Source organism: Stigmatopora argus, chromosome 22 (genome assembly GCF_051989625.1).
Source record: "Stigmatopora argus isolate UIUO_Sarg chromosome 22, RoL_Sarg_1.0, whole genome shotgun sequence".
In the NCBI taxonomy this organism is placed as follows: domain Eukaryota; kingdom Metazoa; phylum Chordata; class Actinopteri; order Syngnathiformes; family Syngnathidae; genus Stigmatopora; species Stigmatopora argus.
In genome coordinates this window covers 4,057,874-4,082,997 of record NC_135408.1, presented here as the reverse complement: position 1 = coordinate 4,082,997, position 25,124 = coordinate 4,057,874, and the positions used below count along the sequence as shown (strand labels likewise).

At 38.5% G+C, this 25,124-nt stretch overlaps 1 protein-coding gene across 2 annotated transcripts; it reads left to right on the top strand.

The window, feature by feature from the left end:
* The first annotated feature begins 3,736 nt into the window (after positions 1-3,736).
* LOC144068249 (protein phosphatase 3 catalytic subunit alpha-like) lies at positions 3,737-24,453 on the top strand. Of its 2 annotated transcripts, XM_077592606.1 has the most exons (14): positions 3,740-4,208; positions 10,005-10,205; positions 11,924-12,048; positions 12,140-12,251; positions 13,627-13,772; positions 13,859-13,998; positions 17,081-17,158; positions 17,266-17,360; positions 18,502-18,627; positions 18,751-18,828; positions 19,551-19,635; positions 19,913-20,010; positions 20,435-20,485; positions 22,024-24,453. In XM_077592606.1, the coding sequence occupies exons 1-14, from the start codon at positions 4,154-4,156 to the stop codon at positions 22,197-22,199; spliced, it is 1,566 nt and encodes a 521-aa protein (XP_077448732.1). In that variant the 5' UTR covers positions 3,740-4,153; the 3' UTR covers positions 22,200-24,453. The 2 variants fall into 2 exon arrangements, with proteins under 2 accessions (XP_077448733.1, XP_077448732.1); XM_077592607.1 differs by lacking the exon at positions 20,435-20,485 and having other exon boundaries at positions 3,737-4,208.
* The last annotated feature ends 671 nt before the right edge of the window (positions 24,454-25,124 follow it).

Sequence of the window (25,124 nt, the reverse complement as noted above, 5' to 3'; positions counted from 1 at the left end):
GTCATGAGTTATGTTTGTCTATTTGTCGCTGCACGTCTCCCCACTTAAGTTTGTATTTTTGTTAATATTCTTCCCAGTTTTTATTTTTTGTGTGTTTATTTTTTCATTGCACCAGCCCTGCCCTATTTTTTACCTGCTCCACAGCTGAGGTGAATTCATAACAGTTTAAGACAGGTTACCTGTTATTTTTCCCACAAGACAATGTAAACCATAAATTGTTCTTTTTCCGCCAAAAGGTCAAAAGTGAGATCATAAGCACATACTAAATCAACATTACCAGCCACAGCCGCTAGGGGACATAGATGGTATCCCAGTTTTACACACTGCTTTTAGAAATGAAAAGTGGAAAGTATCAACTACTATTTTCCCTGACAAAATAATCGAACATTATTAATTTGCTGGAGTAATTATTGTCAAATGAATACTTTGCTTGAATTTCATCCCAGCATCATCACATTGTTATACACAACCACAGGACATTTTAGTGTGTCCTAAATGTTTCTAACTTACCAAAGTCCTCTATCCTAGCTATGTAAGAGAGGGATATGACATTGTCAAGGAAAAAAGACGGCGCCAAGTCACGCGTGGACGGGTAGGAGCAGCTAGCTGTGACTCTTGGACGTGTTGTGGTGGGTGCAGTGAACCCCGCAGGCTGCAGCCACACTCAGCTCTTTGTTGTTTTGGTTGTGCGCAGCGAGGCACGGTGCTTTCCTGAGCTGGGGAAGCAAGATCACTGTTGCGTGGCCTTCATCCCCAGCTGCACACATGACCAGCGCCGCAGGAAAGCCCCCAACTGCGGCCCAAAAGGAGGTCTATAAGGGACGGAGAGAGTAAATAATGTTACTGTTATGAGACTGTTTTAATTATTTGTTTATGTTTCTGACTACTATGTTTCTTGTTTTTCAGTCTCTCATTCTGCTATCTCTTTTTTTCCACTGTTGCAATTCAAACTGGTTCCCCTCATTTCTTGACCTCTACCCTCTAACATTCATAACCTCTGACCTTCTGACATTCTTTTGCCTTTGCCGCTTTAAAATATACAGCAAGTTCCCATTTCAGTGTGGATACATGATTTACTAGTCATTGAATAATTCCGTGTAAAGTAAATGAGAGAATGCGTGAAATAATTCACAGCTAAAAAAATCCTTTCCATGCCATTCTGTGAAAAACAATTTAAAATAGTGTAATATGCATCTTAGTCCAGAAGTTCAAAATAAAAAAATCAAATTGGATATCAAGAGAAATGTAGACTTGTACAAGTTTGATTTATCCTTGGGTGAGATATTCTGATGCCTGAAGATGCTATGTTTATTGATTCAAACAATTATGCACAACCAAAAACACGGTGGGAATGTTTTGCTATCATACTCGATGGCGATAGAAAAGAAGGAGGAAAGAACGGAGGATGGATATTGTGTACAGGTAAAAAGGATTTTTGGTGAGTAAAATATGGCTATATTCCTAAATAATATATCAATTGTATGAGGTTATTATTGATGATTTTTTATGTGTTGCAAGCTGTAGCTGCAGTAGAGGTTTTATAACCATAAAATAGTTTTTGAGGGTTGGATTGATTCGCTGAAGGCGTCGCTAGAAAATTCACGGACCGCCGCTGCATACTCATCTGGTTCCCAAACTGAAGTTGCATTTTATCCAAACCTGGAAATTAACTCATGTTATTGCCATTTACAGTGATAGACATCCAATCCATGATCGTTGACAATCCCTCAAATGTAAATATACTGAACTTTTCTCCCCGTAAATAGCAGCCAACGAGTTAAATTCGGATGCAAGTAAGGCTCCCAAATGAACCATGATTGAAAGCATATTGCCACGTTAGTTACGTCTCTTAGGATAATAAAAGTCAATGTTTAGTCAGTTGTCATTTACTCCTGACAATTTACCAACACACCCAGGTCATACCAGTAACACCAGCGCCAATATGTGTAAATGCCAGTCATTTGCAAAATACTTTTAGTTAATAATATATTTTTTTTACCTTGTTGGACCAATTTTAGGTCAGTAATCATACTTTCCAGTCACTAATTATTTGAAATTTAGAGTTGTTATACACAGAAGGAGGGATGCGTTTATAATATAAAATGTAAAAGGATGACGTCTTCGTCCATTTTGGTCACCACCTTCCGGATTATCCATCCAGGATTTTATAGATAGGCACCTTCAAGGCCACGCCACATCCACATAGAATACATTATTGGATACTCGCCTTTCTGTCAAGTACCCTGTAAACCGCAGCATGGAACGTTTTTTTTTTTCTTGTAAAACATCTCTGAGCTCCACTCTGCAGGGGCCATCGTCTGTCTCATGAGCAACTCCGTTTCTAGAGAATTATTACTCATCTCTGCGCTCATCACATGCTCAGCCTCCTCACTGAAGATGTCCCATTATGAGACTGGATGGAAGGAAGGCCCAATAGTATGACTGGATGGTAGCAACATATCTGAACTAAATAATGCACTATTATTGTGAATGACATTGTGGTCTTCCCTAATGAGTTAAGTATTTGATGGCATCCGAGCAGTGTGCACAGTTGGACAAAAAGAGCGACAGCGCTATCCAGTGGCACAATGATAAAACTGACCATTTCACTTAAGAATCACTGTTGGATTCCTGAATATAATAGAGTTGCCATCATTTGTAGGTAAAATATATTTCAAAATATGTGTTTAAATTCCCCTCTTAGTCACACTTCACAAAGACAGTTAAATTAAAATTTATTTATTGATTTAAGGGACAGCACGTATTAATAAACATATTTATATTCATGTTAATGACAATATATATGTAAAATGTAAGATTGTAGCCGTGGTATTTACACAATCATGCTTTTAAAATGTGAGAAACAAAATCATATTGATCATCAAAAACATGCTTCTAAGGTTGCAGACCTGTTTTTCAGGTACAAGCCAATGTTTGGTTGATTCCTTTCTTCTTGGAGTTATGAAAACATTTGAAATATGAATAGGAATACTGTCAGTTGGAATATGCACCAGGTCAATACTAGAGGTAGTCAAGCCATTAATGGATGGATTAGGTTGTGGTTTGTTCTGGCATTGAACTGATCAGCATTATGTTATGGGATTGTTCTAAATATTTAAACACCATGTGTATGGATGTTTCCATAATTTGAGCTTGTGTGGATGGATCATCACAGTTTTTCTTGGGTAGGCGACAATTTGGGGGACATAGTCATTCTAGTTTATTGTCTTTATGGCGCCTCGAGTGGTGACATATAGATATTGCAATAGGGGCGGAGCAAATCGAGTTCATAGATACGGACTATTTAAAAAAAAATGATGGGCATTCTACGGAAAAACGAATAATTTCCTAAGAAACAGGAACAGTTCATGTCAGTTAAAATATTTGAATATAAAACAAAATCAATGTCTACTATGCAATCCACAGGAATTCATATCTGCACACATCCAAGTCGGTCACGTGATGCGTCTCGTATATACTTAATCGCCACTTGAACCACTTGAATTTTTACCAAAAAAAATGTACTTCGTACTAAAGACGGTTTAAGTAGTCCTTTCAAATGTTGCACATGTGGAATATGTATATGGAGGACTGGGTGTTAGAAAAAGTGGAACACCTGGCCCCGTGCGTCAAAGAGCGTGGGGGCAGCCCCATTGCAAGGAAGCATCAGGCGGGCTGTCTGGTGAAAAATTTGCGTGGGAGTTCCCTTCAAAGCCACCTCCCTCTTTCTTTTTTTCACTCGATCTGTCGCTCCCGCCCTGGCTCTCCTGTGCATCCTCCCCCACAGCAGCAACAGCAGCAGCTTAGCGCCGCATCCAGCTTCTTCCAGCATCCAGCATCCACGCGATCCTGGGAAGCAGCATCAAGTCCAACCCGGGGGTCGCCGCTCGACCCACGGAGGAGGAAGAGAAAAGAAAGGAAGGGCAGATAAGAGAAGGGAAGACAAGAGCAAAGAAGAGAAGAGAAGAAAAGAGAAGAGAAGAAAGGAAGGAGAGGCGAGGAGGAAGGGAGGGGAGACGCTTCCTCATCATCTGAGTGATGCCACAGCACCAACTGTATTCGGAGCAGCAGCGCTGAGAGTTGATCTTGTATTTTAGCGGCTTTCGGGGGAGAGGAAAGCGTTTCCAGACTCGAAGACAGCCCCAAACTGCCCATGAAGATGTCCAACGCTGACATCGTCCTAAACGCCACCGATCGGGTGGTGAAATGTGAGTGGGACCACTTAAAGCCTTTATTTTGCCTCGAGATATTACATAACATCTTGGCTTTTTGCTTCTTTTACCGTGGCGTGGACGTGGCCTCTATTTTTTTCCACGTCGTGCATCGGCTGTGCGTGCAATCACGGCCGTCAAGTTGCCTGCTTTCCTTTTTTTCTCTCGTAATGTTGACAAACAATCCGACATTGTAAGCGTCCCACCCGAGCTGCAAGGAGAAGGACTGCAAAAGGGTGATATGGGGGAATACATTTTAAAACCATAATCATGTATTTTTTATATTTGTTCTCAGCTTGTGGTTAGAAAGGGGGGTGGGAGGGTGCTTGAAGATGGGGCAGTGATGCAGCAGGATTTTGACAGGGAGGAATAATAAGAAAAGGCCATGGAATTAGCAATCAACATTCACCGTGCCATACCTTACTTGCACACTAAGACTCCCCAAAGATGCGTGAGTGGGTGATTGGCTGGGGGCATCACTGTGTGCATACAAAGTATGGCCCATATAGAGGATGATGAGGGGCTTGTAGTTGTGGTATAACTCATTCAACCTAGGCTCATTTTGTCTGTGGACCAGCTCAGTGTGAACCAATGTATTCATCAGATAACATTATTAGAGCGATGGCTGTGCAGCTCAGTCAGCGTCAGCAACTTTGGCACTTGAGGCGGCAGTTTAGGACAAAGACTGAGTTGAACTTTAACTCGCAATGCTGTATGACCAAAAGCCAGTGGTTTGACATCAATTGCCTTGTTAAAAAGATTCTTGGCTCTTTCATCATGACCAACATCCAGTAGTACGCCAAAGTGTTCATCAAAACGAGCAGATTTGATTATTTTAAAAGTATTTATGCATAGTATGGTGTATTATTGGGAGCCACTTTAAAGCTTGCATAATTTGAATATTATTAATGAACTTCATTCATCTTCTGTACCACGCTTCCTCATAAGGGTTGCTGGAGCCTATCCCAGCTGACTTAGGGCGAAAGTCAGACTACACCCTAGACCAAGGGGTGTCAGACTCGGGTTGGTTCGCGGGCCGCTTTAACGTCAACTTGATTTTACGTGGGCCGGACCATTTTAGATATAATATTTAGATTTTTTTAATAAATGGATTTAAAGAACTGGATTAAAGCCCTGAATATTAAGTTTTTTATAGATCTAAAACAATGTTTATTTTAGCTTTTTTATATATATTTTTAGATTTTACAAAATGATTTTTGAACTAAAAACACAGAAAAAATGATTTAAAAATTACAATTATTGATTTAAAAGGGGGAAAATCAGGAAATTTAATATACATCTATACTCTTCATTTTAATTTGATCCTAAAACAGAAAGTCGGCACTCATGATTTACTTTCCCGGGCCACACAAAATGATGCGGCGGGCCAGATTTGGCCCCCGGGACGCCACTTTGACACATGTGCCCTAGACAGTTTTTAAGCAAAAAAACAACAACAACAACTGAACAATACTAAAGATCTGCATTAGTCAGCCCACCTCAAGTACAACTAGTAATTGTTTCATCATCATCAAATTCTATTAATTGGACAAAATCAGAGATTATCTGTTAAAATACAAAGTAATGTCATTACACAAAAGATAATAATAAAACTTTAGTCAAATGATCCAAACATGAAATCATTTAGAATTCAAAGAAACAACTGCACGTCATTTCATATGAGAAAATTATTTTTCAATGGAGTCAACGTGTGTCAATTAATGAGTTGTGTTTGACATTTGTTATGCGGTTGTATTTCGCTTTGGCAGATACCATAACTATATCAAACTATGAGCTAGTCTTTGTGAAAACTGATTTCTATTTCGCCCTAAAGTATTTTTTTATATTGATTCTGGATGTAGATAGAATGTGCTTTGTTACGTATCTCCTCTACAATGTAAAACCCAACATTTTAACTCGTCACACAGCTGCTGACACATCGATACTTTTATGCTCTGGGCTCATGATTCATCTTTGTAAAATCCCTTCAATTTGATATTTTGCAGAAGCATGTCTCATTACATCCTCTATAGCATACAACTTGTAATCTATTGAGTCTGCTGAGTCTATAATGGGCTCCAGTAGAAAATGTCTGCCAAGAATAGTGCCTTTACAAATGTAACAATGTTTGTGTTTGAAGCATTCATTCATCAGTGTTTATAGTATTGTTGAAATTCACAGTAATGTAGAACTGCACGATGCTGCAATGAGAGATATTTATATTTTTTATCTCTTTTTTTAAATAAAAGAGTAGATATGTTTCATTCTTTCTGCAGCAAAGCACAGCTAACATCGATTTAATACCAGTTCAATACCTTGTTTTCTTCCAACCGATTCTAACAAAATTAAAGATTTGTACTCAGACGTAATGCAATATATCTTTTCAATTTGTCCTCCCAGCTACATTTAAAAAAAAAGTAGTCCAGGAAAATTTTAAGAGCGATACGAAAAGCACCATTGTGTCACTTAGGTGATAAAAGCAGATGATTTTGATTAGTCGAGATTGTCATTGCATGTGGCCCGAGAAGCTAACAACTGAAGACAAGCGAGTTATTTTTATCCCCGCAAGTCAAACTACTATAATTGTATAGCATTTTTTTTATTTCTATTCCACATTCTGATGTGACAGAAGGAACAGAATGGTTGTACACTTTTGTTTTGTGAAGGGACATTCTTACACATCACGGTTATCTGAAATGTGAATACAAGAAGCTGCTAATTTGTTTGTTTAATTTTTCTTCTTTTCCTTATCTTATTTTATTCACCACTTTGTTACAAGGAATGGGCTTATTTAGGGCAGCTACTCCAGAAGGTCCTAGTAACCTACTGTGTGTAAAAAAAGGTGTTTAAATCAAAGTAGGGCAACAAAATGACAGTACTTTGCTTCAACTGAATAAAGTACTCTTTCCACATTTTCTTCTTTTTTAACAAATTCCACAAATATGGAGGCTATGTTGCTACGGATGTTTCTTTCTAAGGTTGAGAAAATATAGGGCCACATTCATACATATTTATGGCGGTCAGCGGTCAAAGGTCATGATATGGCATTATACACATTCCTCTCAGCTGCCCCCTCGTTCTGTAGAGGTTCACTCGCCTGACTTTGATGCGGGCAGGCGCGGGCTCAATTCCCATTGGTGGCGGTATGATTGTGGGTGGGTATGGTTGTTTGCAATGTTCCCTCTAATTTTTTGTTTGTCTGGGCAGAAAGACAACCACCCTAAGCACACTGAGTACCGGTGTGAGCAACATCATCATTGCTCGCTATGGGCACACACCAGTATCATACCTGCCATAAGCAGGTGTATGTCTACTACACATAAATGATTTAGTAATAATATAATGTAATGATTAATATCTATGAATGGGCGGCCCGGCGGATGAGTGGTTCGCGCGTCGGCCTCACAGCTAAAAAAATAATAATAAAAAAAATTGGGATTTTATTTTGTGCGCTCCATATGATTTGCTGTGCGCAGAGAAGACGAGAGTAGCGCGCAATTGCGCATGCGCGCAGCTTAGAGGGAACGTTGTTTGTTTGTTTCTCTGCGTGCCCTACGACTGACTAGCAACCAGTCTAGGGTGTAGTCTGCCTTTCGCCTGAAGACCCTTTCCAGGATGGGTGGTATGGAAGATGAATGAATGAATGAACATTCCTCTCACACATATTATGTGATGCTGATATTAAGTCGTTCATGTCTCTCTACATTAAATGCATCTGTCTTTCTAGACCGAGCAAACCAGAGCATTTTCTGACAAGTCAAAATGGCTTTTTTTGTGTTTTTATTTGGAAAAGTTGTCACTTAACAATGTGACAGCAGGGTCTGGTAAAAGTCCTCCATCTGGCCTCAAATAGTTGATTTTCTTTATCCAGCAGCGTTTAAAGGAACGCCAAATGTATTTTTTTGCGTTGGCACTGGCTTGACTCCAATAGTCAGCTGCTGCTGCTGCTGTTGCCCGGCAACACACAGCATTTCATACTTTGACTCTCCTGCTTGGGCACCGAGCCAGAGTCAGCTTCTTTCATCTCGCTACTGTACATCAGGTCGTGAGTGCCTGTTGAACACCATTTGTATCGGGCTCATTTTTCTATACAGCGTTACATAAAGATATAAGATTCTGCTTTTATATAGAAATTTGACATTTTGTCACAAATGGCAAATGCTTTGCCTAATTAGTCTGATGTATTTAGTCTCTGTACACGTCAATCAAGACTGAGCTGTTACTCAAAAAACTCCTATTTTAAAATCTCACTATTTTGGAATTTTCACACAGTAATTATACATGATAGAATCTTGTCAAAAAGTATTCATGAGTCAATTATCAAGACTCGCACAGATCTATAACTATTGAAATTGTATTATAGAATTAATATATGTACCGGTTTGGCTCTGCATAGTGGAAATAAATTACCAGAAGGTAAGACTCTGGCATGTGGCGTTTGACTCAGTGGAAAACAGTTGTCGATACACATTGTCTTCATCGTGTGATGAGTTGGAATACGAATCTAAAAGTGGGTCAGAGGGAGAAATAAGTCCCGATAAACGCTTGTGGCTTAGTGAAATCTAATCGATCGAATTCACTAAAGTACCTTCTGAGGTGATGGTGGGCTTTTAATGACGACGTCAACTCAAGTCAAACTTCCAACACTTTTGTACATGTGTGCATTGACAACACAGAATATGTGGCACAATTGTGTCAAAGTGCCCGTTGCCATCACAGATGCACACAGCACACACAGTGTGATTTTTCCCCCCTCTTCCACCTTCTCCAATTAAAAACACTTGCTGGCGCTTGCCTCATTATCCCGCGAGCAGCAACTTTGAGAGTTCTCTAGCCAAGCATTCATTATTAAGGAGTATGTTGATCATTTTCACTTTAAGCCCGGAGACACGTTTCTTTTTCTTCCCTTCACTTGGGCCCGCTCTCGCTATGCGGGGCTAAAATCTGGCGGCGTTAACGCTGACTTGTGCACTGGTGTGTGAATGCATGTGTTATCAGCGGAGTTACTTGCTTCTTCACAATCATCTATTTTATTTTTCTTTAAATCTGGTTTATTTACAGCCTCCTTGTTAGGAAAGTAGGGTCGTTAAGGCTGATGATCTATAGATGAACGTCAATGTGCAGCGCATGTCACAGCACACAGGGATAAGATACACATCTAATAAATAACCTTTCCTGACACCAAAATAATGATCTCTTTTACAGTTTCGCAGCCAGTTTGTAAGCTAAGTGACTGCATTTTAATGGCCACATCTTTTTGCAATCCAAGGATGGGGACATTTTTCTCAACCCGGAAAACTCGCAGCAACCTTTTCTTCATGTGTTTTTGTATAAACACATTATTTTGGTAATGCTCATTTTGGATTGAGAGATGTTTGAATGATACTTTAACTTAATTGTCTTGGTATATACATAATTCTGACAACCACACATGTCAGTATTCTGCCTTTAATTCAATGTGTTGTTGTTTTTTACAGTCAATTTCCATGTCTGTCACTTTGGAAAAGCAACTCTTTACTTATACAAATTCTAGAAGAATTATTCTGTCAGCTGTAGTTTTGAATAATTTACTGTTTGAGTCTGCAAATTGATTTATTGTCCTTGTGCATAGTGAATTAGTCGTATTTTTAGAGTTGCTTGCACGGACTCTGTATGATAAATGCGTGCTGCTTTGTTTTGCCTTAGGCTAAATGTACATGAGGTTTTCTCATGGTTATGTGTATTGGTCGTTTGGAATGAGTCTCATTTTTCCTTTTGTGTTTAAAAAAATGTCTCGTGTCTGTTTGTCCCCAGCTGTCCCCTTCCCCTTAAGCCACCGTCTTACCCTGAAGGAAGTGTTTGACTGTGAAGGGAAACCTCGTGTGGATCTCCTGAAGGCGCACCTTACAAAGGAGGGTCGTGTGGAAGAAACCGTTGCATTGCGAATCATCAATGAAGGAGCGGCAATCCTACGTCAGGAGAAAACCATACTGGACATTGAGGCACCTGTCACAGGTAATTTTGACTTTTACAGTTCGTTGAACTGGACATGTGCAAAATCACCCCCAATATGAGCATTAATGGATAAATGGCGAATATACAGTACTATACATACTGCACACGGTCCCAATGTACACAGTATAGGAAATATTTTATAAAGAAAACACGCTGAACATGCCAGAAAGGCATTCTTATTCAGAATGAACAGTCATTGAAGGTTAAAATATATTTTGTTTGGCTGAAAAATGTTCAGTATGACCAATATTTTTAGCCACTGGCTGTCGATTAAGACGAACAAACAAAAAAACTGCATTTTATAAAGAAATGGTAGCAATTATTTTAATGTGTCGGAACTGCAAATATAATTGAGTCAAAGTTTATGAAGCGCTTATGAGATGAACAGTATGCTAATTTCTTAACAACTGCATTTTAATTTCAGTACAATCACCATCAATCTATCATCTCATGTGGGACGGAGCAGGTTTTTTTTGAGGCCAAATAAGTTGACTCAGTGGCTGCCACTGACAGCCTTAGACTTCCAATGCATTTTTAATGGGAGGGGGCGAATGAACAAATCAGAGAGCCGACACGAAACTGAGCAAACTGCAGTAGTGCACACATCCAACTCACAAATTTCCGGTTTGTATGTCATTAAGAATGTACAGTTGCAATGAGCTACAAGGATTGTACCACCTAGCCGCCCACTTTCGGCCCACGAGCCGTGCGTTTGACTCCTCTGAGCTTTTCGATGTCATTGTTATCTGCACAGTTTATCAATATTTGCAAACATCAAGCAAATATGACAAAAACAAATATATTTCCAAATTGAAAATGACCCTTTTTTTCTCTTGATATCGGATCATGACGAGACATTTTTGCACGCACATATTAAAAACTTGCGTGGATATGCAGTGGATTTTTGTGTACACACGTGTGTCTATGGGGTCATGTGTGTGTTTGAATTCTTTAGTCAACCAAGCAGTCTCCCACGCACATCGCTCTAAGCTTTGTGTGGGCGAAGGCCACTGTGAAGCTGATAGGGGAGACAGGAAAAGAGAGAGGAGATGGGGTGAGTAGGAGAGAGAGGGATGGGGTGATTATGAAAAATTGAAGGCCGCAAGGAAATGAGATGTCGGTTTGCCATGCGGAGTCGCACAATGTTCTAGGGACAAAAACAAGCAGGCATCTCTACCACTAAAAGCGTCGGTGTAACTTCTCTTTGTTGAAAAACAGTCTTTTCGGCAAAATACTGTAAACACATCTTCTTGCAACTCTGAAGACAGCGTGAATGTAGTATACCATTTTCTCTCGCCCGTTTAGGAGGAAGACACTTTTGTCATTCGGATACACAAATGCGCTTAACATTCAAATGGAAAATGTGAATTACCGTATTTTCACGACTATAAGGCGCACTTCAAAGTCTTAAATTTTCTCCAAATTAGACAGGGTGCCTTATAATCCAGTGTGCTTTAGATATGGAAAATAAATTAAAATGTGTCATTCATTGAGGGTGAGCCTTATAATGTGGTGCGCCTTATAGTCGTGAAAATACGATACTTTGATTGTTTTCTACAATTATATACGTAAGAGTGGCATGTAATTTATGGAGGGGATGTGAAAGCAAGTTGAATTGTCAAAAATGGAGATTTGCAAATGGTGATTAACCAGCTTCATTTGATGTAGGGGAAAAACAAAATAAAAATTATAATTTCATTTTTGTGGCATTTTTCCAGTGTGTGGGGACATCCATGGTCAGTTTTTCGACCTGATGAAGCTTTTTGAAGTGGGAGGATCACCAGCCACAACCCGCTACCTGTTCCTTGGGGACTATGTCGACCGTGGTTACTTCAGTATTGAGGTAAAACCATCACAAAATCACATTGAGAAATGTGAGAAAATCTGTATAAATCGCTGTTTGTCAGTGAATAATTCCATGTTTTCCTCTACAGTGTGTTTTATATCTTTGGTCGCTGAAAATCCTCTATCCAAAGACACTATTTTTACTGCGTGGAAATCATGAATGTAGACATTTAACAGAATACTTCACCTTCAAACAAGAATGTGAGTACCTATTGGTGTTCATCATACACTTATTTGAGTTGTTTATTTATTTTTCACTCTTTTATGTGTATTATCCAGGACACTTTTGTTATATTGGTTAAGCCAGGGGTGTCAGACTGGGTTGGTTCGCGGGCCACTTTAACGTCAACTTGATTTCACGTGAGCCGGACCATTTTAGATATAATATTTAATAATAATATTTTTTTTTATAAATTGATTAAAAGAACTGGATTAAAAGCCCTCAATATTCAGTTTTTATAGATCTAAAACAATGTTTATTTTAGCCTTTTTAAATATATTTTTTGATTTTACAAAACGATTTTTGAACTAAAAACACAGAAAAAAATGATTTAAAAAACTACAATTATTGATTTAAAAGGGGGAAAATCAGGAAATTTAATATACATCCATACTCTTCATTTTAATTTGATCCTAAAACAGAAACTCGGCACTCATGATTTACTTTCCTGGGCCACACAAAATGATGCGGCGGGCCAGATTTGGCCCCCGGGCCGCCACTTTGACACATGTGAGTTAAGCAATTCCAGCAGTTGAACTTTGCCAACTACTCGTTGTTAACTAGACCCCCCGAACTTTATCTGTGTGCTGTCTTCTTTGGCTGATCCTTACACTGCATTTGAAATGATTCAATTAATAACCTTGACTATCAAATTGATTGATCAAATATTATCCACTAGACATGTTGATTCAGGGGAGCCAGCGTCCCCCGGCGGTATCTTTCTCTCCGCTGCTTGTTTCACAAGGAACATGGTTGGTTAAACTTTCCGTGCTGGAACCAAAACCTAGTGTGTCCCTTTGTGGAATAGTCTGGAGCCCCCTGGCCTTTACTATCAGCAACAATGAGTGGTTTTTGGGGATTATGACGGCCCCCCGTCAGAACACAACTCACATGGACAATGTCTCCATTCCACAGATCACAGGCATGTATTGAATGGTACATATCATCTCGACTCTACTAGCAATTTAAAAGTGAATAATTGATTACCTGAAAATATTAAAAATGGGATTTTTTATACTGGTTTTGGGACGGCTGGCTGGAGCCTTGTTTTGTCAGTTTTCGTGTCGTTGTTAACCACTTTTTACCGGCAACACATCATTTATCACTTGGTCAAAGCAGTCTACAGTAAAATGTTTGGATCAAAACAATAGAATATCCGCTTCTTTCTTCTGATTGGCTCGCTAGCAGACGGCAATGAGTTTGCAGAAGAGCAAAAACATTTTTGCATGTACAAAAAAACGTTCAATAAATTACAGTAAAATAACAGTAAAATGTTTTTTCATCCCGTCCCAGTATTCCATTTGCTTCTTCCTTTCATTTTATAGACACAACTCATAATTTTTCCTCATTTGGCAGGTAAAATCAAATATTCGGAGCAGGTGTATGACTCATGCATGGACGCGTTTGACTGCCTTCCTCTGGCTGCACTCATGAACCAGCAGTTTCTGTGTGTTCACGGTGGACTGTCGCCTGAAATACACACCTTAGACGATATTAAAAAGGTAAGACTTTTCCTTTGGGGGAATCCATTACTGTGGTTTGATTGTTTCTTATGAATCGAGTGTGTCTGTCTGCTTGCCGTTTTAAGTTGGATCGGTTCAAGGAGCCGCCGGCATTTGGGCCCATGTGTGACCTACTGTGGTCCGATCCTTTGGAGGACTTTGGCAATGAGAAAACCCAGGAATATTTCAGCCACAACACAGTGCGAGGCTGTTCCTATTTTTACAGGTGAGCTCTACTCTACACCGTCAGATAGAAGGGTTCAGTCAGAGTTCATTTCTGTCCCTCAGATGATAATCCACTCTAAAGTACTCCATATGGCTAATTACTGGACTCCGGTGTATCATTTCCATGGACCAGAAATTGTTTATCCATCTGTGCAAAGTTTCTATTGACCATTTCTATCATGAGGATCTATTCTTAGTGAGCCAACTTTTTATATTTTGTGAAATGACAAACAGAATAAAATGCAGACTGTGATTAATTACAAGAACAAAATGGAGAAGTTCGATATTAAGGTGATATAAAGGTTACAGTTGTGTCAATGTAAAAAAAAACTGACCTGAAAGTTACTTTTAAAATCTTATAGTTTCAGCATTACCGACAGTACTTTCTGTTCCAGAGGTAGTTAAAATTGATCACATATTTAATAAAAAATTAAAGTCTTGTCACCATATTTTGTGGATTTAGACCAAGTCCTGATCTGTTATCTCGAAAAATAGCACATCCAAATGTCATTTTTGCCCCAATTTGAACAAAACTATCCAACATTAAAGCCATATGACATGATTATTAGCGAAAAACTATTTTTTTTTGCACATCACTTGTGCAGCATAAAATGACCTTCCGAACAAATAACACCATTCTTGTCAATAAACTCATGAAATGTGATAAATTGACCTTTTAATGATTGTGACTTTTTAAACGTTTGGCTCGTATAGTTCTGCAAGGTTTGTTTCACTATTGTAAACATAAATATGTTATTTGCATTTTAGTGAGACGTTTTTAGTAAAGATTACTCTGTGTTATATATTTCAGAGGTTGAATGTGGCTATTTTTCCTGCCGGTGACCTTTTATTACTTTTCCTCTTTTGCCACCATTAAGACTAAAGTAGCACCTTCCTCTGGGCTCGATGTCCAATGCATCATAGTTATTTTCTTAAAAATGACAAGAAGCCATTAATGAGTGGGGGAGAGCTACATGAACAGTCAATCAATTATAATACTACACGTTATATAATTATACAATATTGATCTCACTTTAGCCAGTCAAGTTGATCTGGTGGATGCACATGAACATGACAGTGAGACAATCACCGCTTGCAGTATTATATAACTTCCAAAAATCAATCCACATAAAACCGACTTCAAATATACATAACACGGACTGACTCTGTAGTTGTGAATGTTTCTTGTGTCTCATTTAGTAGCCATTTCTGTTACATTGTGCATTACAGTACACTCATTTGAGAATATTTGACGTTCCTTCTCTGTCAGCTCTATTTTTGGAAAATTTAAAGGCTGCCATCGTTTATTTGTAAATGTATACGAAATGTATTCAGTGTTAGGTAGAATTTCGTGACGTTTCCAATCTGGTTCAAACCAGGCTAATAAACTCATGCCAACTCTGCAAACACTGTAAATTTGTCATTAATATACTGCGCTGACATTTGTATGAAAATGTTAAATTGGATCCTTTCTGAAGAGGTTGGAGGTTAGAGCATTGCATTTTGTGATACGAGATAAATGAAGGCAACGAGTAGTGGCCTAACAGATCAATTTTATGAGGGTGTCAGGAACACAGCAATCGCTTTCGCTCTCGCCCATTTGCACTTTTCAGATTTCTCACTTGAGCCATCTCTCACTCGCTGGCTAACTGACACATAATTTCACAAAGGCGAGAATAATTATTTGTGTGTTTTTACTGACTAATTAATAATGAGCATCGGAAAACAACAAAGTACATATGGTACTTTTACACCTTTAGTCAAGATGGAAAGGCTAGGCTTTAAAAATTATATATGACTCGAAGTAACATTTTTTTTTAGTGTCCGTTGAGTCCACCATTTTGTGGTGTCTTGTCAGACCGCACTGTCAGCCATTGTGGAACAGCGAGCATGATCTGTGTGAGTGCAGCTATTTCTGTCATTTATATATGGGCCACCTTGGGAATGTTGGCCATGTGACCTATATATGAAAGAGCCATGGCACAATTTCGCCAGGTACACGGAGCATTGAAACCTTCCTTGTTTTGCTTCCCAGCACAAACCTTGAAGCATGTAAATATTTCAAACGCTTGTGAAAGTTTGATGTCTTCGTGAATGGGCGGTAGGGAAATGCTGGATGACAAGAATATGATAAAAGGCATGCTGTGCTGGATCAGAGAGTGACTGGACCTGAACAATTGATGATGAGCAGTGTAAAGTCATTGAGTCACTCGAGGCATTTTGAGAATTATTCCGCCACTGTTTGAGCCACCAATGATGGTCACACCAATAAAGTTGAACGAAACACTTCCAAAATTGGTCTAACATCAAATAGTTCCATACAAAGCCATGTTAAGTTCATTTTAATTAATTAATTCCTTCTGAAAGAGTTAGGGTTGACAGGTCATCTTTGAAAACTGATTATTAAGTCCCACCAAAAGGAAAACAAATGGCAACAAAAGATATTACTCATCAATTTATAATCTTTCTTTCAAACGCAAGGGCTTGGAGATGTTTCTACATGACATAACATATTTTTCAATATTGTTGAAGAGCAATGTTGAGAGCTTCTGCATGGTGCATTGTATTCATAATGCAGCATGTAAGAATCTCAATTAAATGAACTTTTTCCTGTAGGAACTTAAACTGAATTCATCAACTTTTAATAAGAATACTTTACATGAAACACCTGACTGCCAAAGTCAACTTCTAGATATAAATGAGGTATTTTATGCATGACAGAACTTTAGTTTTAGTTTTGTGACTGCCATTTGCTTGTTTGGTTTGAGTAGATGCTTTTTCATACTTATGCACAAAATATATATATATATATATATATATATTTGGGCCAACATATTTAAGTTGAATATTAATTACATTTGATAAGTATGTGAAAAATTTAAAATTTCCCATGTAATTATAAATCACTTCAAAAAGGAATTCAAACCACTGACTATGAAAGAGGTATGTTCATCGTACATATATGGAGATTGCAAATAAAGTAAACAGAATGAAGTATACTAAATAGAAAAGGTGAAAAAAATCTTCAAGGAATGACTGCAAAAATGACATTTGTTGTTTGACCATTTTTGTTCTCTCCCCAGTTATCCTGCAGTGTGTGAGTTCTTACAGAGCAATAACTTATTATCAATTATCCGAGCGCATGAGGCACAAGATGCAGGGTAAGTTCTCACAGTTATACATTGGAAATGCACGTTAAAAGACAATACTATGCATTTGAGAGAGAAAAAAAAGTAATTGTGGTCTGGTTATTATTCTCAACTGCTAGTTACCGGATGTATCGTAAAAGTCAGACTACTGGATTCCCCTCTCTCATCACAATCTTTTCTGCTCCAAACTACTTGGATGTTTACAACAACAAAGGTGAGTAGATCTGTTGACAGCTTCTGCATTTCTATTTGTGGCTCCATCTGTGTTCATTCTTTTTGTGTAGAATGGTTTTTCATTTGTACCGGCCTGTCTCACTCAGCCGTGGTGCTGTGCCTATTATTGTGGCCTTTGAGCATATGCAGAAATATATAAGAGGTCATAACAAGACATAGGAATACATCAGAAAGCCCCCCGTGTGTTGGTGCTCTCAGATCTTGTGTCTTGCTTGCCATTGGCTGTGGGATATGGAGAGCGTAGGAGGTACTGTAGGCAGACTGACTATCTCTATGTGGCATTATGCCTCTTCAAGTATCAGTGTCAGCCGTGCCAGGCCTCAGTTATGCCATCTACTGGTTGACTCATTCCCTGCTCACATGGGTAGAAGATAGTTTTCCTTTAAATTTGTAGTCAAGACAATAATTTCTAACTGGTTGCGGTGTTTCTCTGGTGGGCTATTCACAGCAATGATATTCATGGTTCAGGCACTCAGATATGTTGCACTGTGGTTTCATGGTTTAACATTTCTAATTGATGCCTTATGGCAGTAGTGGGTTAGGGTTAGGGTTAGGTTAGGTTAGGTTAGGGTTAGGGTTAGGGTTAGTGTAGTATATAGTAACCAAGAATGACAATTTAAATATTTTAAAAGTACAACTTGATGTCTTTGCGTTTACATTGATTACTAACAAAATAGCTGGAGTATAATATATTGTTGGGCGATACGACATTTTAATCATTAGGGACTCTAACATGTTGACAATTAAATGGCTTGCGAGCCACATTTGGCCCTTTTCATGATTGTCTCTGGCTCTTGGCCGACTTCAACTTTAATCTGGTGTGTTTAGTTTTTATGTTACAAAAGTGTCGTGTGTTGTTGTTCATGCCTATGATGTTTAAGTTTATTGCACAGAGTGACAAAAAGAAGCTAATTTGCCCCCAAAAAATATTTTAGGGTTTTACATACATTTTAAAGAGTTTTTATATGAAGAAAATTGTCAGAAATGTGCATATCAGTCTAAAAAAATTCACCAGAAAAATCATCGTGCTTATGAGTTTGTTTGTTTTTAATCGTAAGATCATTTTTTTGGATATCGTATTATGTTTTAGGGACTTAAATAATATACTGCTTTTCTCCTAGCTGCTGTACTCAAATATGAAAATAACGTCATGAACATTCGACAGTTTAACTACTCTCCTCATCCCTACTGGCTGCCCAATTTCATGGACGTCTTTACTTGGTCACTGCCTTTTGTTGGGGAGAAAGGTAGGAAGTGTTCTTTGGTGCTTCTGTCTTGCTGGTTTTACTTGTGCTTAATGATATACATCTCCATGGACCATTGCTCGATTACCAAACCTCTTACTTACGCTTTGTTTCCTTCTCCCCCAGTCACGGAGATGTTGGTGAACGTGTTGAGTATATGCTCGGATGACGAATTAATGAATGATGAAGATGAGATCTTTGATGGTAAGTGTTAGTGTTGGAAACAGCATGCCGTGTTTTGCAATGGACAGTGATGGAAGTGATGCAATGACATTAGCAGCGACACTTTCGAACTTTATCAACTTTTGTATATTTGCTATTACCCATCATGTCACCATTTGAAACTGAGGTCACTAATTGTTGATGCTTTGGAGGTTTTCTTCAAATTTCATTTGCTCAACAGTCTGTTACGATCGCGCCGAAACGTCGTGGCGCGATCGGAGGGATTTGGACCCAGTAGCGGGGAAGCAGGAGGGGATGAGACGAACTGTGCTCATGACAGTAACTTTAATGACTCAAAAAGCTTTACAAAATAACAAGGACTTGTACATCCCGAAACCACAGCATGGAGAACAGTACCTTTGCAGCGATGTATGCAGTGTCACGCAGGATGATCAGACAATGACTACCACTCCCGTGGTGCTTAAATACCCACATCAGGAAGTAATCAAGAATCACTCGCAGCTGCTCTAGCCTAACGGCAAGCCAGGAGGGACAAACGAGCGGCTCCTGACACAGACTGTGGTTTCCATATCGTATTTTGCGCCTTAGATTGGCCTATACATTTTCATTTCGGCAAGTTTGGACTCCTCCTAGTTAGTCTCTATCAAAATATAAACTCAAGCAGTGTAGTTTGTTTAGAGTGTCAGATAACAATAACAACAATTAAAATAGTCAAATGGACTAATGTATGTATTTATGTACAGCAAACGCGGCTGCAGCACGCAAGGAGGTGATCCGAAACAAGATCCGTGCTATTGGGAAAATGGCCAAAATGTTCTCAGTCCTCAGGTAATTATGGTCTAAAACTCTGTTTTCATGCTTTGTAGTCATCATTTCCAAATAGGAATATTTGTAGCTGTCACGTTCTGTACGCAAATGAGATATCTTGTATCAAATATTGTGTTCATGATGACAAAGCTTCGTTTTGATTGATGCTGTGAAAGAAATTTCGATTAGTTTGAACTCTAAAGAGGCCAGTGAGTCTATTGTGTTAAGAGACCAATTATTTTAACCTGTGCCTAAGCATTCTGTGTTATCTGATCCATCTGATCTGTTATACCTGCAGAGAGGAGAGCGAAAATGTGTTGACGCTCAAGGGCCTAACGCCCACCGGCATGCTGCCGAGCGGGGTTCTCTCTGGGGGAAAACAGACGCTGCAGAGTGGTAAGTACAGGCAGGGGCTCAGAGACGAGTCTTTACCGCACTTTTCCCTCAGCTATTCGGATCCAATCCAACGTTACCCTTTAAAAGGATCTGAAATCTCTTCTTAGACATATTTCCTTATTTAGGATCCCTACTGTTAGCCGAGTAATTATTTCGGACATTATGCTTCATATTGATGTATTCCTACCACGCTCGTTTTGTTTGCTACTCTCTACATTTGGATTATTCTACCCGTAGCGAACATCGATTCTCTCCAATCCATATCAATGCATGGCGTCCCACTAAGTCTGGCTCCATTGCTACTGAACATGTGAACTGCAGCCGACCTAACATTTTGTAGCTGCCTTTTCAAGCGGGGCTGCCGTTTAGACACTTGCATGGCTTTATCCGGAGTAACCTGCTCCCCTCCTCCTCCTCCCCCCAGCAACCATTGAAGCCATTGAAGCCATCGAGACCAATGATGAGGACATAGAAGGTAAACCCGCGTGAGCTCCACCCCTTTCCGATTCCCCTCCACCTCCTCTCAGAAAATACTAGGTTTCCTCTCTCCATCTTCCTGGTCCGCCTCTCACTGACACGAGCTGCATTTCATACACATTGATTAAAACATTGCTTTCCAGCAAATGAGGCAACACACTTGAAGATGACATTTTGGAACAATCAACACATCTTGCTTTAAAACACTGTGTTTGTTGTTCGGCAATAGGCAATATTGTTTCCTTGGCAATTGATTCACAATATCTGATATCGGCAATGTTTGCAAAAATGCATAGGTAGACAATGTTATCCTATGTTCTTCTGATGACATTTTGTTAAAGGGGTTCAAACATTCTTCCTTTAAAATGTTAAAATAGAATATGCATAACTCTAATCAAAACAAATTCTGAACAAAGACTTATTATTTTACAAATTCTGAACAAAGACTTATTATTTTAGTATGCTGTACACTGAAAGCTACAACTCCAAAATGTATTCAAATGAAGCCGCTTTTTGCACTTAAAATGTGCAGCTAATGTTTTTTTTAACAATATATGATGCGCTGAATCTTCTACTAGATTTCATTTAACTGTGCATAAAAGAGAGCGTAGTATCTGTTGCAGGTGTTGACAGCTGGATTTACACTTTTTTACTAAAAGTGTAAATATGAACAGATTTACTTAATACAATCAGGAAATCAGTCAGTCTACACTCTAGTGTCTGACCAAACCAAAAAATGCACAGTAAATTCAAATTTATGGCAAAATACACTGGACAACAACACACTCTAACAAAAAACATGTTAAGCAACTAACAACATGGAGATTTATGGCTAATTTGGAAGCCCTGATTTTAAAAATGATATTAGTTTTTTTCTATCACGTCATGTTTTTGAGACAATCATGGTAAAGACATTTTATTCCGTTGACCACTCAGCCACAGTTGCTCAGCCTACCTCTAAACTCAGATAAAATGGTCAATTATTTTATTTGATGACTCTTATGTTACTCAAAAGACACAAAGCTGCCTTAAAAATGGGTAACAGAATACAGCACATGTGTCAAAGTGGCAGCCCGGGGGCCAAATCTGGCCCGCCGCATCATTTTGTGTGGCCCGGGAAAGTAAATCATGAGTGCCGACTTTCTGTTTTAGGATCAAATTAAAATGAAGAGTATAGATGTATATTAAATTTCCTGATTTTCCCCCTTTTAAATCAATAATTGTAATTTTTTTATCATTTTTTTCTGTGTTTTTAGTTCAAAAATCATTTTGTAAAATCTAAAAATATATTTAAAAAATCTAAAATAAACATTGTTTTAGATCTATAAAAAACTGAATATTCAGGGCTTTTAATCCAGTTCTTTTAATCCATTTATTAAAAAAAAAATCTAAATATTATATCTAAAATGGTCCGGCCCACGTGAAATCAAGTTGACGTTAAAGCGGCCCGCGAACCAACCCGAGTCTGACACCCTTGTAATACAGGAACATAATTCTGATCTCCTTTGACATATGTCATGTTCCTCTCCTCCTCAGCCATCCGTGGCTTTTCCCCTCAGCACAAGATCACCAGTTTCGCAGAAGCCAAAGGGCTGGACCGCATCAACGAGCGCATGCCCCCTCGCAGGGAAGGCGTCAACCACGTGGGTCACTCCATGGGAAAGATGAATATGTCCGAGGCGAACGGCACGGATGACAACAGCAACATCTAGTGAGCCTTGGTTGGTGGTTGTGGTGGAGATAATGTGGGGGTTGCAACCTTGCAGAATTTCCCCAGTGCAGTGAGACATTGCCAAATCGAAATTCAGGCCTCAAAGAAACACAAACGGGCCCACAGACAGACGGAGGGTGATATGCTGCAAAGGAGCTGTAATGAGCAAAAAGCTCATTTATTTGGTGACAGAATATGAAGAGTAGGGGATGGTGGGGGGCTTGCAGCGTGCTTTAAAGTTGTCTGCCTATTATTACCTACATCTGCTCAATAACAAACTGAACTAAGTCGGACGTTGTGTTGACAACCGACCAAAGGAAACATTTCATTATCTATCACATGCAAATGATTTATTTCTCTTTTTTTTTGTTTTTATATCAAGCCACTTGCAGATTGAATGCTTGAAGATACTTATCTCATTTTCAGTATCGGAATAACTTAGATCTAATGTTTTAAAATTAGGTTTAGCACTTATTCACACAAAATGGACCCATCATTTTACCAACCAATCTGCAAAGAATGAATGAATGACAATCTAACTTTATATAACGTGCTGTGTGGGTGTTTAATGCTATTTGGCAAGAAAATGTATCTGATCAGTTGGACTAAATTCAATTATAACGTATCATGTTGCTCCACCATGACAATGGAGACTAATAATTAAAAGTAGAAATTCCTAAAAATAGGATTATAAATAAGAAGTCACAAGTAATTGAATGTCTTGGATTCTTTGATTTAGTATTTATCTTTATTGATACTTTGAAGACAAACACTAAAAAAATCCCTGCAGCGAGAGATTAAGCCATCACATGACTCGCCAACAGTCATCTCCTTTTAACTCAGAGGATTTGAGGGCAGAAAAAGAGTGGTAATTGGAGACTTAATCTTCTCTGTATCTACAGTATCTGTTTAGAGAATGTGAAAAGGGTTGAGATTTTATTTTATATCAAGGGTGCCCGCAAAAACACGTTTTTGCCTCACCATTATTTGTCCTCACGTCGACAAAGCATGGCATTACCTCGCACATCCTCACTTTCTGAAAGAAAACGTATTAACTGGAACACACTCCTCTACTGATGAAGCCTTAGCAATCGTGTCTGCGTTGCTTGAAGGACTTGACAACAGAAGAGATTATGGGATTTTTTTTTAATGTTATCCTGCTTGCCCAGCACTCTCTGCGATTCACTCAGGTGTGTGTTAGCCCCACCCCCGCATTGAGTTTTAAATGTGTAAGATCTACACAACTTTATTAAGTACATGTATAATCAGTCATATCTTAAATTATATGAAGGTTAGGGCGTCATTTATTTTCATGAAAAAGCTGACGGTGGAACTTCACTTGGATGTCCACGCTGTGATTTAAGGAATTTTTGGTTTGTTTGGTTAAGTATCCTTAAGTATAAAGCCTAAAATTTTGAGAATTTCATCTCACTTTTACCTTTAATTTATTCATTTATTTTCAAGATTAAGTTGTATTCCATGATTCTAAAGTAAAAGGTATAGTATGCGACTCAAGAATGGACAAAACTGTGATTTTAATCGCAGCTTCTAATGGTACGGAACGCATCAATGCATGCAGTGAAATTTCTAATTGTAATGTGAGATTATATTTGTGGTTCTGTAGTTGTGTTTCAAATAGTGAACTTGAATTATTTTATGATCAAATCCAATTTGTTGTTTCGTTTATCTTGTTTTAAAAGGCTTTAATAGGCTTCCTCTTTTGTTTTGTTATTTTTTTAATTGATTTATTACCATTATTTTTTACTTTTTTAAAATTTAGTTATTTTATGCAGGGGTGCCCTTCACATATGTGAAGCCTTGTGTTAACTTTTCTGTTGTACTGATATACAGAACATGTTTAGTAGTGTGAATGAATATAATCTCAGTGAAAAGCTACGTTCACGCTGCCAAAGCATGATAGCATGGTTTTCAGATGTAAATTAATTGGACACCATGAGATCACTTGTCACACTTGAGTTGAACAAAAAAACTGTACTGGTTCTATTTACTGGTAATATTACTGTTACAATTTAAGCTTATTGTTATTTTTCTTTCTCTTGTTCTAGTTCCTGTATGGTCTACATGCATATTTTGACAAACAAATATGATGGATTTTATCTTGCAACTTTTTTAATATATATCACTAAAGATATGTTTTGGCATTTGACTTCCTAAATGATGCATACATTGTAAGCATGCCCTATGGGACAAATCTCTCTTTTTTTTACTCTTGAATAAAATATGCATGAACAAAATCAAGTCAAATAGATTCTTATTTACTATGTTCAGACTGGTCTTCCTTATTTAAGTCCCATTAACAATGTGAGAAATCAGATGTCACTTTTTGATTTATGACAGCATGAAAATAGAGGGAGCATTTTTCATTCCAGAATTTAACCTTAAAATACGGAAAAGGCTCACATAATAGTGTCGGCAATATTGCATACCCATTGCATTGTAGAAGTCAAACCACTGACTGGACATTTTCTTGGGTGAAATTCATAAAAGAAGGAATATCAGGTGCTGTTTTATATTTTGAGAGGTATAAAATGACCAATAGATAATTATAAATATGCCGTGCAATTGACTGGCCACCAATTCAGGGTGTCACCCGCCTCGTGCCTGAAGTCAGCTAGGATAGGCTCCAGCACCCCTGGGATCTTTGTGAGGATAAGCGGTTCAGAAAATGAATGAAAGAATGAATACATATCAAATATGAGTTTGTGTCACTATGCAGACGTTTCTCTAACTGTGTGGAGTTTGCATGTTCTCCCCACCCTGGCGTGGGTTTTCTCTGGGTACTCTAGTTTCCTATCACAACACAAAATCAAGCAGGGTAGGATGGGTGAACACTCTAAATTGCCCCTTGGTATGAGTGTGGATGGTTTTCCACCTCTTTCTTCCCTGCGATTGTCTGGTCACTAAT